We start from the raw sequence: 15,844 nt of genomic DNA on the forward strand, positions 1-15,844 counted from the left end.
AATGACGCTGAGGGCCCACCGGTCAACTTGCTTCCCATGTCCGCTCCTCAGGACCATTTCAGGAGCCATGTAACCTGGAGGGGTCCAACCATCTGCAGGAAGAAATGAAGGAGAGGAATCCAAACCTGAGTAATAATCCCAGCAATGCACATTTGGTTGATGTAGAGAAGAAGAGAAGAGACTAACCTCAGAACCGCCAAACTCTGCGATGGCGTCCCGGCGACCCGGCTTTCCAACCAGTCTGGAGGTGGTCATGTTGATCTTGCCCATCCGGCCGGGCTAAAATCTGAGACCTTGACATGGCCGGTGGAACCGATCAATATGCTGCAATGGAAACAGCAGAAACACGACGGCCGCGGGCCAACCTGCCCTCAAGGCGGGGAAAAGGCAACTGACCGCACCCAGCCGACGCTCCCTTCAGCCGGACAGAGAGAGCGGGACAAGGACCGAGAGAGGGGGGAGCGTCTATACGCCCCCCCCCTCATCAGTGGCTAACGCGCTACAGGTGCTCCCTCCCACACCTGCCTGCCTAATTACCCCCCCCCCCCCCAGCAAGGAAGGCCTGCGCAACCAAGCCAACCATCCGGTTACACTGGGCTACATTCGTTAGCATGTCTGGCTAACCGCCCTTCTACGAGTCAGCGCGTTGCTACGTCATTACTGGACCAACTTCCGGGTCCAAGGAGGACCTAACCCGGCTGGTTTTGGTTGAATTGGAGAAAAGGCTACCGCTAAATTCAGGGAAGCTCGATCTAAATGTTTCTCTGGCGTTAGAAATAAAAACATAAAAATAAATAAATCCCGAAACAGAAACAATAAACCTTCAATCTAATCTCACGTCTGGGACGGGCTGTGGACTCACTTGTCTGGTTTGAGATCCCTGTGGACCAGGGGTCACCAACGCGGTGCCCGCGGGCCATGGTTTCTCAAGCGTTTGTATAAAATAAATACATTAATAAATTAATTTTACAAGAATTCCCTCAAAGTCCCAAAATAATCTATTTGTCCTCCCTCTAACAGGGAAACACTCCAGAGCCTCAGATCTGAAATGTGGAATGAAAGTTATCAAAAAGAAAAGGCTGCAGAGCATGACGCTTGCATTACAGGGATGTTTTCTATTCTTTAAGAATACAAAACAAAACATACAAATGCTTGAATTAACTCAAGCCACCCCTGGCAAATAAATCAAAGTGATGCAAATGTGGTCCCCTGGGTGACATCGCATTGAGAAGACGACAAAGATAAGAGCCATCCTCTGAATAGAGACGTACAATGGAGTCAAGGTTGAGTACCAAATACTACTGAAGAACGTCCCTTTGATTGGTTCTGGTGTTTTATCACATTATTAAACTATTCTCTGCAATGCACCTAAAGTTTGCTTCTTTTTTTTTTGGTTCATTCTAGTATTGAAATGTTGTTGTAAAGCAAAAGCACTTGAGACAATTATGTTTGCAGCATTTATGAGCTCCAGATTGCAACACATTTGTAAAGCAGCAATGGAAGGCTCGCTCCTGTTACACCCTTCTCGCGCACGGATTGGCCCTGCATGTCAGCTACCATACGGGGTTCATGTCACACACGCTGGGATTACGTTTCTTGCCTGGTCAGATAAAACATCTTGTCCCCAAGAACCCCTTTGGCCTGTGAAGAGAGGTAAATGATGAGACTAGATAAAGCAAGTTCACAACCGACTGTAAAGCCGATTGGAGACTGGCGCCATCACAGAGCACTGCCTGCCCAGTCTCAGAATTTGCCCGCTTTGTCAAATGTAATCAAGCTCAAACCAACACTAAACATCAAGGGTGCCCGGCTGTGCACTGTTATCCAGTTTCCTTATTAGACCGAATAAATTCTCTCCATGTCAAGCACCGCGCCTGGATTTGAACTTCATTTAATTCCAAATACATGCAGCTCTGGTGCATGTTCGGAATTGTGTCAGAAAGTTTGAAAACTGAAAGGCCTGCAGAGCAAATAAGCATGTGATAAAAAAAATAAAAAAATAACTGACACCCTCTGGGAGATAGAATTAGATTTCCAATTAAAAATCATTAAATTACAAAAGGCTTTCATTCAATAATCCAATATCTTCTTTGACCTCCCGGGAAAGGAGGAATCCCAACATTCCGTCCTGTCTGTTCGTGTTCGGTGCGTCGAACCGGATCAGAAGTCAGAAATCTTGCGAGGCGTTCTGTGAGAATAGAAGTGAAAGCTCCAAAAGAACAAAGTCAAAGCAGCTGCTCCCAACTTTGTACCCAATTCAAACATTAGATAGACGTTAGAGAGGGGAGAGGGGGGGGGGTTCCTCCTGACCGCGAGCGCCGTGCAGAAGTCGCATTGCGTGCGCTATGAGGCAACATAATACAGCTGTGGAAATTGTTTATTTTCATCCATCCTTCTGCCACCATTCATCCAAACTCCTGCCAGCGAATACAATGACATTGTTTTTGAGACAGCTGGGAAATGTTCTAGTCCTCACTCCCCCCAAAAGCACCTCCCTGCCAAAGCGCCGTGCTCCGAGGCTTCGGCTAAACAATCCCCAGTTGAGCCCGAACGAACCGCTGAGAGGATTTCACACCCGGGTCGAACGACAACATTAACGATGTTCTTCTCCCTTAAAAGGTCAATAATACATTTCAACGTCTTTTAAAGGCTGTCTGTTGTGCAGTTCTCCATAACGTTGCCCCTACGTTAAGCAGCATTTGATCATGTTGAGAATAAGATGAAGCGGTAATGGAGATAGGAAATTTTAATACACACTGAATTCAGAGAAAGATACACATAAAAAAAAAAAAAAAAAAATCATTCATCTTGAAAGAAGGAGTCCAGCTCCTCCGTCGACTCCGCCGGAGCCTCGGCAGCGCTTGCCGTTTGCTCCAGAGCGGCGCTGGATGCTCTGGAAGCAGCACCTTCCTGTGATCTCTGTGGCGCGTCCGTGTCTCTCTTCACGTCCTTGCCGCCTCCCAGCACTTTTTGGCTCTCTATAAAGTACTGATTTGGATGACTAAGCGAGAAATTGGCATCCTCGATCTGCTCAGAAACACAAGACAGGAAACGGCTAAGCTTCTGAGGAGTGGCGCGTTCACCGTGAAGCGATTCAATGCTATTGAACCTGTAATGAGATTCATTGCATTGAACACGGCGTGAAGTTCATGAACAATCTACTCATTTAGTAACATTAATGGCGACGGCAGGTTTTCAAAAACAAAATTAGCGCGCCAAGTCATCGTCGTTGGCGTTTCATCACAGAACGGAGACGAAATGCCCCATTCGAGAAATAAAATATCAAAATCGCTCACGGTTAGTAAAAATCTATGAGCCAATTAACAGAAGTTCAAACTCTTCCTGCGACCTTTTCAAAAAGCTTCAAACAATTACATTATTTTGTTTGATGTTTTCAAAGCCAAAATTAAGATCACTAAAGACCCATTTCACTGTTACTTCTACCCTTTGAACCACGAGAGAGGAGGAGTTATCTGAAAGAAAATTAAATGACTTGAAGGGCATTTATTCATGGCTTTGCACAAATATTAAAACGACTCTGCAGGGGTTCTTGAAACGATTCGTTCTCTCCAGCTCCTGGGATTTCTGAGCCGTACCTCTTACAAACATGATCCTCCCCCCAAAACCATTTTATCTCTCACAGTGGGCGCATCTGATAAACAACACTGTACATACATGTAGGAGCCGAATTCCACGTCATCGTCTTTAAAGTTAACTTCAGTGTGTGTGTGAAAAATATATCCATCTGGGAAATCCCAGATCCAGTTTCACGTAAAAACGCGACACAATAAAACAGTTTTTGTTTCCATCGCCACGGTTACATCTCCATCCGATGATTCTGAACACTTACGTTGTGCGTGAGCTCGAAGTACTTCTGGCAGGCCATCTGGTAGTGCATTCCTTTAACCAGCTCCAGGATCTGCAAGAAACACGAAGAGCAGTTCAAGGACAATGCGTTATCTTTGAATCGGTTCCTGCTCTTTTGAATTGTTACTGTGACAGTACCTTTATTTTAAAAAAATTAAAGAAGCTTTCAGTCCACACACATTCTTCAATTCTTTGATTTTAACTTCTTGTAAATCTCAAAGATTTCTTTTAGGGATTAATTTAACAATTTCATCCCTTCCTTAGTTTCGCCTCTGATTGGGTCATAAACTCTCAGACTGTTGCACCAACTCCAGGGTTGTGTGAGAGACAGACCGTTCTGTATCCAACGCTTTCATTATTCCCCTTATAATTGAAGGCCATCTCCATTGTGATTCTCCCACAGGTACGCTCAACGTTTATTAGTCTCTGCCAGATATTTTAGGCTTTATTACTTTCTTTAATGGCAGACCAGGAACATTTTCAAAAATAAAAAAAAATAAAAAAAGAAAAAGACAGATAATGAAGGGAAAACGCTAGCTGTGCTGAGGCCTTCATTTCTATTGTGTCTCATGCAAACACGGCAGACGTCACACATCCTGATGGTTTAGCATACACATCTGTCTTTTCAGGAATAAACCACTATTGTGTCGTATTGTCCTGTAAAAAAAAATAAAACTGGGGCGGGGGGGAAATAAACAAACAATCAATGCAACTTTGATTTCAGCGAATAAAAATTTTGTATATTGTGAAAATCTCAAACTCCTCTGGTATTCTTGTGTTGTTGACATTTAGTTTTACAAACTAAGTCAAAATAAATGATTAAATTAATCTTCCACCTTGTCAGGTCATTTTTAAATGTGCCCAAGGCTTTGTTTCTGATCAAATCGATGGAAAACAAATGACGCCCCATCATCTGTACTTTATTTTTAATGTTGATTGGTAAATGTAAGCCCGACAGCAACCTAAACTAAGAAGGCGCATTATTACAACATCTCACCCAATAAACATCAGCATTTTCACATTGACATTAGCTTAAAGAACAGATGCAAGTGCATTCTCAGTATTTCGCTGCGCTCAGCATGACAAAGCCAGTGTCAGCACATTGTGTGTGTGTGTGTGTGTGTGTGTGTGCGTGCGTGCGTGCGTGCGTGCGTGCGTGCGTGCATGTACACGTACGTCTTCTTAAGGAGTCAGTAACAAGTTGGTGTCTGTCAGATGTCCTGGGGTATTTAGTGCCAAGTTGTTTTCTCTACACTTTAGATACAGCAGATGAAACATTATCAAGACTCGGCCTCTAAGACTCACCTTTTTAAAAATAAAAATAAAAAACCCATAAACAAAATACATTTATATTTGAGTTTAAGAAATCAGGGGAGAAATATAATCCAGAGGACTAGTGATGGCCCTTTCAGTGCTGAGGGGACGGCACCCACCTGAACGATTCCACTGGGGGACACCTTGTAGAACTGAAGCTTCTGCTTCAGCAGTTCCGGATCGCTGTGTCGGAAGGGACATCCTACAAAAGTAAAATGAATCAAGGCAAATAGTTATAAACATATTAAGCAAGCAGCATGTCCGTTTAAATATTTAGCATGCATAAAGAGTCTGGTAATTATGTCCACAATCAGATGCATCACTGTCCCCAAAGCCAGAGTTTTAAAACAAGAGGCCTGATAATGACAGCTGGGTGGCTCGTCACACGGGTAATGGCTCCTTCCAACAGCTGCCGACTCACCATGATGGTCGCCTTGGCTGGGTGGGTTTGATAAAATCACCTTCATGCAACTGTAGGGGGTGTAGTCGGTTCGCTTGCCTTCTTTGCCAAACATGTGGCGGATGCTGTAGGCATATGCTTTGTCAAACTGCAGCCGGGGAGGGAAGACGGGGGGGGGGGGGGAGAGAGAGACGGAGAAGGCATTAGTGGGGACGAGAGTGTAAGCGGGACATGGTTGGGGTGAAAAGAGACATCGTCATATATCACGTCAGCTTTGAGAGGGTGTTTTCCTACATGAAATATGGAGCCATTAGAGAGGAGCTGCTGCAGCAGCACACACTCGAGATAGTCGAGTTATGGATCCTGTGATGTGACCATCTTCCCATCATACTTTCTGCCCCTTGTCCTGTCGAGCACTTTCAACAATATGAAGACTATAATTTTAGGTAAACGAACTGGGGAAGGAAGAAACCGATTCAGGTGAATGTGCACACCGTGGAAAGTTACCAACGTGTTCCGCTGATCCCCGTCAAAAACGGCACGGCGCTGGGAGGTATTGATGACACATTTATGTCCATGCGTTTTTTTGGCATTTCGACCAATGAGAGTCGCCCCGTCTAAACTTCCCAGAGGAGTTCATTTATTTTTTCTCTTATTATCCAGCGTTCACCAGAAAAGGAACAACCTGTGAAAACTTGTGATCTTCAGTTTGATTTGAATACATTACATTGTTATTTTTACAAGACATTTGTCGATTACAGATGCACCCTGACAAAAATAAAATAAAACATGAAAGTCAGGAAGGGCACAAGTGAACCGTATCAATAAACTTTAGGTGCCTGACTTATACAAGCCTTCACGTTATCTTCTGTCCAAACCCTCCGTACTTTTTGCCACAAATTCTCAACCATAAACCCTTTTTTATACGCACAGCACTTACGTGCAACCATAAAGAATGAATTATATGGAGCCGTCCTCTAAAAATCAAACAGTAATACACACAGTGGCAGAACACTCATCATCACTGCACCCATCATAACACAGTAATGACGCCACAAAACCATTCGAGCTGCTAAAGAGACAAGCGGCAGCGCAATTAAAAAGTCCATAAAATCTTCCTTAAGTACAATCAATTAAATATTAATCACAAAGAGTTCCTAAGGATCCAGAAAGCCATTTCCTCATTAACAACCTCTTACTCCATTAAAACGAAGTCTGAAACTCCAATGGCATTAAAGTATGCTCATTATGTATTATGTGAAATAATTAGCACATTTAAAAAGGACTTACAAACGGTAAGGTAGCAAACATCATTTTCCAGGTGGGACTGGAGGTCTCACTTACGTTCTTGCTGAATGTGCTGATAAAGCTATAATTTATATATCAAACATCAGATTATAAAATAAGACGATCAGAAATCGACTCGTCTCCAGCCACTTGATCCGGGTCACAGATTTATGCTGAAGCCTATCCCAGCTGGCATTGGGCAGGAGGTGGGGTACACCCTAGACAAGTCGCCGGTTTGACGCAGGGCCACACAAAGACAAATATTCACTCTCATTCACACACAATGTTGGGGAGTCCGATTCACCTCTGTTTCTAGTTTTTGGTGGTGGGAGGAAGCCGGAGAACCAATGAGAACCCACACCGATACGGGGTGAACGTACAAACACATTTAATTTGTCCTCAATAACTGTATTCAGATTCCTCTCAGTTGTTCGTCCCCGTCAGATGCTGTCCGATGCACTTTGCAATTTCATCTCCACTTGTCCTATTTCTCACGCAAGACGAGTCATCCTTTAAATCACAACCAACTTGCATTCCTACACTTCAGATAGTTCTGAATATTCTCCAATATAGCCGACCCCCGTATCGAGGGCATTCATAAAATGCAAACACAAGGACAAAAGATGCATTAGAGGAGCAGAGCACAGCGCTTCTCCTGCACACCTTAGCTTGGGGGGCTACGTTGCTAGCATCCCCCAGACTCTAGGACACGTTCATAAAAACCTGCGGCGATAGACCGAGAAATAGGACACAATCAAAGGATCAAAGGGATTATGTGTGTGTGTGTGTGTGTGTGTGTGTGCGTGCACTTGGCATTGCTTCTTAGGCTGAGTCCGTGGTAACTGATATGCTTGTATTGTAGCTCCAATTGCATTTGTATTTAAAACCATTAAAAATACTTTGCTTCCTAATCTGCACTGCCGGCCTTTCGGAACGTGTAAACAAAACACGTTCAGGGTCTACAAAATGCTGGAAAAGGTGGTTTTTATAGGGCCATTTACACACACACTGCACAACAAAAAGGCAGCAGCGATGAATAAGAACTGCAAAGGACCTAAAACACTGAAAAGCCTGCTGCTCCCAAACCTAAAATTGTGTCAGTGTGCTTTATACCTCGTAAAACAGTTTCACAGACCGTTGCTGTTGCTGCAACGTAATATATCGAAAGCCATCGCTATAAATATAGATTTACTAACTGTTCAGCTCAGGGTCTCAACCAAGGTTCTGGTTTTTGTTGCATTATAAATATTTGTATTGTGCCAATGCATCCAGAGCGTCACTGATCCCTCGTCTTCTCTCTCATCTTTGGGGGAAATACTCAAATGCTTCTGGGATTTAAAGGTTTTTTCCAGGTGTGTATCTGTTGAACTGTTTTACTATTAGATAAGATCCTCCTTCCTTTTCGTATTTTTTCTTTCGTCTACTGATGATAGTAGCCTTCATAACTAAGAATAATCTAAAACCTGCTTTCACATAGTGAATTCCTCACGAAACAAGACCCACAGTCCACAAATTCTCATTTACATAGTTTAACACCTGGCAGGCTACTTTTAAATCCACTGACTATTACCTTTGACAAAAAAACAACAACAACAACTCAGGATTCTAATTTGCAGCTAAGCTATAAGAGTGGTTGAAAAATGGTTCTGGCTGATGCAAATAAATTAATCTGAAGTTTACATTTATTAAACAAACAGTTTACAAGCTGTTCTCGCCCCCCAAGGCAACAAGATGTGGTTCAAACAGACACTCCTCTAAATGAACAGGCTAACATCCTCGGTAAGAAAAACGGATAAACCAAGTCGATTTCATCAATTCTCCCTCCGACTCCAGTCTAATTTTACATGGCCTCTTCCTCCAAGCCTTCCTTTCGGCATCGCTGCCTCCCATCTTTTTTCTCTTTGCCTGTTGCATACTAATGAGCAGGCTTTGTGCATCCTGCCACAAAGTGCGGTCTTTGACGTAGCACATACATCATTATAAAGCTGCAATCTGGCCGGCACTGTTCTGCTGCCAGCGCTGGCTTTTTGTGCAGCACATCGCATCTTCTTTATGAGCTTTTCCACCAAGCCGCCTCAGAAATGCGGAACCAGAGGCCGGCAGAACGGACCTCTTGTAACAGAACGCAGCGGATCCATACGCATCGTCGCTGTTCCTTTTGCAACCAACGATTACTAACGATGTGAAATGTATTTACAAGATGTTGACATTCATGCCGCCTCGGAGGAAAACACTACAGTAATGTGGATTGACAGCACTGCCCCCCCCCCCCCCCATCCCCCTAACCTTCCCATGTAGATGTGGCAAGGAGCACATACTGACAAAGCTTTCACCTTGGCTGGGTGGATTTCCTGTTGCTGTACGCTGCCGTTTCTACTGGTGGGACTCGGGAAGCCCGTCACCATAGAAGCTGATATTCAGGGCATCTTTGACAGGACCTGCATTCGAGAGCAGGTCCCGTCTCTTTGTCTGTCGAGCACAGCTTTGCCTTCAGTGTCGATTAGGCTATTAATAGCGGATTGAAACTTGTCACCGTGCTGTTGGCAGGACACTCGGTGCGGCTACAGCGTGGACTACGGATGCGTGAGAAGAGCTTGAAACGCATCACTTGTATAATAAAACCTCCTAGAGAAAAGTTAGATTACGCGATCCACAAAACCAACATGTGATCCATAAGTCCAAAAACATTTCCGTACCTATATTCACGCCGTCGCCATTACCTTGTCTGCATCCACCTTGCCTCGTATGAACTCTGACCTCCAGAACTGCAGTGCCTGCTCCAGAGAGAGGCCGATCCCTTTGAGGAAGAGGCCGTACTGCATACGACCACCGTGGCGGAGGTGGTGGCTCCCTCGCAGGCCCTGGTGGAGCTGCTTCATACACAGCGGGAAAGACTTTCCTGCAAGCTGAAGAACAGACACGCAGTAAGAGAACCGGATCTACAACTTTAACTACTTGTATTCTTAATCTATGGGATTTACTTTAAACATAATATTAAACCATTGATTAATTTACCCACGACTAAAAATAAAACTAAAAACTAATTCTGGCCCTTAACGGAATACATCCCCAAGCAAACGGCCGCTCGAACCTGCCGCCTGACAAAGATGGACGATGCTGCTCACCAAATCGATTTGCTCCAAAGAGATCTTCCCAACATTTTTCTGGATGCTGTAATCTTGCCCCACATAGGCATGACTAAAACAAACACAAAAAAACAGGGCCGTGACAATTCAGATTTATTTATTTTAGGAATATTAATAAAAGCTTAGAGGCTGTGTTTCCTCAACGTACCAAATTATACAAGATGTTAAAACTGGTAACTTTACTATTCCATACTGGGTTATGTTTTATTGGTTAATCCACAACAACCTGGCAAAATGACTTCCTTCACCCAGGAAGTCATGCTGTTCATTTAAGGTTGATGCGACGTGTTCCTCTAAACAGAGCTTGGTACCCACAAGTTCACACATCTGGACAAATCTCCAATGTCCGTTGTCCCCAAAATAAACCCTTCCCAATCTCCATTTCCACAGAATGCTGTTAAAGTGGCAGCAACATTGTTAACTGCTTACCTGAGGTGGTTGAGGAGCGGCTGGAGCCGTTCATCAGAATGCACCGCTGGTAAGGAGCGGGCGGTCAGCTGCAAAGGAGATGACATCATAACCACGCGTGTGCAACAGCAAACAATTCAAATTGAGCAAAAAGGTAAATAAGATTTGCCTGGATGTAAAACGTGGCTACGCTCGACTCTCAGAATGCTCAAACGGACTTTCCGAGAGTTGATCTGATCCCAGAATACGTGCACAGAAACGTGGGCCTCAAAGCTCCCCGAATATTTTTCATATGTTCTCATTTCTGAGAAATAAGTTCACACTTTGCCCTGGGAATAAAATAAGACTCTACTCTGAACATTGCCGTCTGTGAAGGCCGACAGCGTTTTGTTCTCAGTGTAGTACAGAAAGACATTGTTTACGGTGTTCGTGTGCAGGACAAGTCCTCCATCGTGGGACAGGCCCTTATTTTACAGGTTTAAAAACAAACACATAAAAAGAGCAACTTGGTCGAGTTCTGCCGTTCTCTCATTTCGAGGTAATTATCCGGACCACTAACTGTTGGAACGAAACGGCGTTCCAGAGCCATTTTTCTTGTAACGGCGCCATCTTGACTGTTTTTGTTCTACTACCGTCTAATGGTTATTCCACTCCGCTGGGGACAATGAGAGGACACAGTAGAAAAGGTGTCATTAAAAAGGCATGAAAGTGAAAGCTGCCTCTCCATATGACTATAGCTAATGGTCGGATCTTGGATGTGTAATTTGGTGAAAAAAATAATAGAACTATAGCACGCTGATTTTGTTTGTATGCAGGTGTAAGACACTGAAAGGACTCGTGGAATCGTGTTTATAAAGCACTTTTTTAGATTTTCTGGATAACTCAGACAATGAAATGTCTGAGTTATCCAGAAAATCACTCTCTCGGGTGAAATGGTTCACATTTCAAAAACTGATCACATCCGTCACAGCTTGTCTTGGTCTCTGACCATTTGTTTCAGTAGGGTGTGAAAAATCACAACAAAATGCTGTAAAATATTCCCTCGGTTGGGTCAAATGTCCATTTCAATTGATAATGTGTGATATGTCGATCAAAACGTTCCACTCAAAACACATATTTTAGCACTGGAATAATGAATCCTTCCTGCCGTGCACTGTGGATCTCATTCACTTCATTAACAGAATGATTCTTTTCATGGATTATGGTACTGCCTGGTTGATGAACACGGATTCTCCGGTTCCCTGGGCAGAACCCCTCATCCCGGTGAACCTGTCTCCTCACATGTAGCATAAAGAATGCCTCTAGTTAGTCAAACATCATGCTGCACATCCCGCAGGGCATTCTCTGCGATGCTCAAGTGTTGTTGATATTGCGCCTTCGTAGACCCCCCCCCTTCTGCAGCCTAAAAAAGACACGCCTGCAGGGACAACAACAAGTCGCTGTCCCCAGTCTTTCCTCCAGTCATTTTATGTCCGTACCGTGCATACTTAGTCCCCTCGTGTGAACCCTGCATTCCTCTAGCTTCCCTCGGGGCACGACAGGCTGCACTAATATTTTTGTTCCCTTGTGGATTTAACGTATTTGGATAAATTATATGCACCAAAAGTGGACATTTCACAAAGCCTTGTAAAATACAATGCAAAACAAAGATGTGAAGAATGTCAAAAAGGATGTTCATTAAATTCCGCTATGCTTTTCTCGTTCGGAGCTGTTGGTCTATTGGACTGCATTTTACTGTGAAGCATACAACTATAGATTTAAACACAAATGCATTCAAATACTGGACCTGCATTAAAGTGGCTTAAACAAACACATTCATTTGCACGTGAGCTTTCTGTAATAATGCATTGCAATCATTATTGGACATTTCAAGAAGACAAAGAGCTGGAGACACTTACTGTAAGAGCTTTAGAAAGCCTCATTCTGAAATCGTTCAGCACAATGGCGACAATGTCCTGGTGAGGGATATAAACATAGCCGGCTTTGAGATACGCCTTCCTGGTTCTCAGCAGATCCAGGGCATCTTGAAAGGGAACCTTTAAAATAAAAGTTAAATGTCTTTATGTTAATGCATTCGAAATATAGAGGCACTAATGCCCAGCTTGCATGCATGGTGGGCATCAAGACAAATGTGGTTGCTTAAAATGCAACCTAAGGAATAAGAATTATTCCAATGGTGTTAAAAAGGAATAGGATTTACATTAACTCAAAGAACAAGACGATAATCACTAAGCTGTAAATGTACATTTAAATCTGACAGAATCTCCCTCTCTTTCCAAAATCACTGAAGCTCTTTCTGTCATTTCAACCAATCTTAAATTGACACTATCAGAAAGAGTGGAGGAAATGTGTGTGATCCCAATTCTTACTTCAAGATGCCTCTAAATTGGGCCCAAATTATGCAGACAGTTTAATTCATCCAGGTAAATCAACTAAACTGTGCTTGAGCAGTTTTTAATAAAGTCAGAGGAGTATGTTTGAGATTGAGATCTGCTTTACTTTAAAACTCAAATGTGTATAATTATGTTCAAGTTACCTTCCAATGGAGAAGGGAACACACTTAACACAAAATAAAGAGGACAGTTTTAAGTGAAAAAAACATTTCCTGCATGTCTATTCACAATCGTCACTGTTGCAAAATCTGGAATATAGCATGTTACTTAATTCTATCATTTATGTGAGAATTAAAGGGATAGGAATCAAGAATATTATTGGTTATAACATCATTACATTCAATCTCATAAGAGAGAGAGAGAGAGAGAGAGAGAGACAGAGAGGAGTGACTCACTTTGTAGAAGTCCTGATCCTCCACAGTGATTCCACTGACGCCATAACTGGAGTTGATGAGTTCATCGCGCAGAGATTTCTTCTCCTCTGCGTTGATCTGAAAAGTTATTAAAGAGGAAAGCGATTCAGTGAAAAGAAGCAGCGCGTCAGTATTAGCATAGCGAAGGTTTGGCCTCATGGAAAACAAAGATCGACAATGAGAGCACGTCAGCGATTTCTTTAGTTTGGTATAGCAACACGGTAAAAAAATAGAAACTAGCACAGAGTAACGATTCACATGTCGCTGAGGAAGTGCGTTCCTGTACATTTCACAAATAAAAATGATTTCGATCACTATTTAAGGATCGGCTCATGTCGTCTTGCAGAGATCAAACAGCGCCATCTAGTGAAAACAACGTTTGAATGCATGTTGCAATGGATGCGACGCATGGCTCGCAACTTTTAATAATATTGATAATTAACTTGTGTTTCGAGTGAACCTATTTAGATTTTTAAGTAGCAAACAAACGTTCAAAACACATCAGCAATGGAAGAACGTACCGTGTCATATTGCAGATTATTTCTGTGGAGGAATTCAAGCTTTTGTTGCGATGCCAAGGTATTGAAGCGGGAGCGGAAAAGATCAATTTCCTGCTGTATGAACCATCGCCTCAGGTCCTCCCTTAAAGATGATTAGAAACAATCATTGATCCCAAAATGCACCCAGCATTTGCAGCAAACATTTCATTGTGGCTACAGGCCTACGTTTGGCAGTAGGCAAGTCTGAGAATGAAGTGAGAGATGTGGTCCTTTCTTCGTTTATCATATTCACTTGGTCCGCTCTGGGATTTTCTGTCGTCCTGTAGTGATTGAAACAGGTTAAACACTAAAATACAGCTCTCACTACTCGTTCGTTTTCAATGCTCCAGTCTAAACAAAAGAAAATACACACATTTATATTTACTTCAGACATGTTTACAACATGGATGAGTTTGTAATGCAGAAATATTTTGACACGTAAACACACTCGCTGAGCACTTTTCTCTTTTTGCATTGCTATATTCTCTCATTTTATCCACATAATTTAAATATAAATGGAAACAGCACAGCAGCACCCCTGTATTAGAATGCATTAGTTTTAGGCATGTGTACTTAAAAAAAAGGAGCAAATCTGTGTCATTATCCAACTACAAATACAATGGAATACGGTGTATAGCCAAGTTGTGTTGTTTCGACGCCTGCAGTGTTTAAACACACTCACATCCTCGAGTCTGTGGGGAAAGCTCAGCGCTTTGGACTCAATAACCAGCTTCTTAGAGTACTCCTCCGACATCTTGACTTGGCTCACTCCCAGAGCCTCAACAGCCTTCAACACTGCCGAAGCATTTAAAAGTAAAACACAACATTTAATGTCAACACTTTAACATGCATTTCCCAACAGCAGAGAAATCGTTTTCTACAGCAGACCGTCATTAAACCGAGGTCTTACATTTCAGCCTGTCCACAGCAAACGTCTCAAATTCACTGAGAGCCATGTTTTCAAGAGGAGGCTGCACGTAGAACTGCAGCGCATGAGCGTACAGCTCCGTCTGGGGGCTGATGTTCAGCTTCCGTCTTCTCCCGCCGAACTGCATGATTCCTGCTAGTAAACAATAAAGAACGCTTTTATTAGCACAAAATAAACGCATCATTCATCATTAAAGACCGCTTCTCAACGCCAGCCAGCGAAACACGTCCCAAGCGACGGCTAACTAACAGTTAGCTAGCTAAAACAACACACGTAACATCGTAAGACGAGTCGGAGAACAACACGTAAATGATTGTATTCTAGTTGTGTTACCGATTAGACAATGGACGATCTGATTCTTTAGCTCAGTCCCGCCAAACAAACCCGCGTAAACGATGACGATTTGTAGTCAATCCAGGAAGAGAAAGTCTGTCATAAGGTGGAAGCGCTTGGTTAGTTGTTCGGCCTGTCTCGCCCTGGCTCCCATTGGTTCAAAATGAACTTGCGGGGCAATATGTGACTTAAAACAAACGCACCCAGAACCAGCGGGTCTAAAACGCCACAAACACGGCGCGAATCCTTTCTTCTTCTTTTCCTCGCTCTTCTTTAAATAACAAATGGCCCCTTAGTATATTTATTACGAATTAAAACAATTAGTAAGCACATCGGTTCATGAGATTGAAAGCCTGTGCCACCAAATGAGTTTATTGAGGACGTGAATAATTCACATAGACACACACCTACAAAGAACATGCAACGAGATGCTGCGGTGCCAGCCATCTTTGGTTTACCATAGTGTCTGAAAGTAAGCCAAATTCTGTAATGGTCAATATATTTACAAATGCCATGACTGGACAAAGGTGATTTAATATCCTGCAAAGTGCTACTTGATTACAGATGTTGTGGAGACTGTATACTGTAGAATGGAAGTGAACAGCTGAATTTTTATTTGTGTTAAATATAATTGGATTTCATTTCCTAATATAGTACAGTATAAAATACATTCATTTTTTTATGTGTGTTGCATTATATATTATATTTTGAAAATCATACAATCATATCTTAATGAGGTTAAAGGAATTTAGATTTTAAATTACGTCTTCTGATTCACAATAGTAGTAAAAGAAATGCTGAAAAGCTGATCAGGAA

The 15,844-nt window shown here is 42.7% G+C and overlaps 1 protein-coding gene across 1 annotated transcript; it reads right to left on the reverse strand.

The window, feature by feature from the left end:
• Positions 1-2,799: 2,799 nt before the first annotated feature.
• LOC137912915 (DNA primase large subunit-like) lies at positions 2,800-14,822 on the reverse strand. Its single transcript, XM_068757044.1, has 13 exons — positions 14,678-14,822; positions 14,454-14,562; positions 13,954-14,061; positions 13,750-13,870; positions 13,211-13,306; positions 12,321-12,458; positions 10,444-10,511; positions 9,994-10,066; positions 9,589-9,774; positions 5,603-5,729; positions 5,301-5,383; positions 3,851-3,919; positions 2,800-3,027 (listed from the first exon to the last, which is right to left on the reverse strand). Exons 1-13 carry the CDS (start codon positions 14,820-14,822, stop codon positions 2,800-2,802), a joined length of 1,551 nt encoding a protein of 516 aa, XP_068613145.1.
• Positions 14,823-15,844: the final 1,022 nt, after the last annotated feature.

Source organism: Brachionichthys hirsutus, unplaced genomic scaffold (genome assembly GCF_040956055.1).
Source record: "Brachionichthys hirsutus isolate HB-005 unplaced genomic scaffold, CSIRO-AGI_Bhir_v1 contig_797, whole genome shotgun sequence".
NCBI classification, from domain to species: Eukaryota; Metazoa; Chordata; class Actinopteri; order Lophiiformes; family Brachionichthyidae; genus Brachionichthys; species Brachionichthys hirsutus.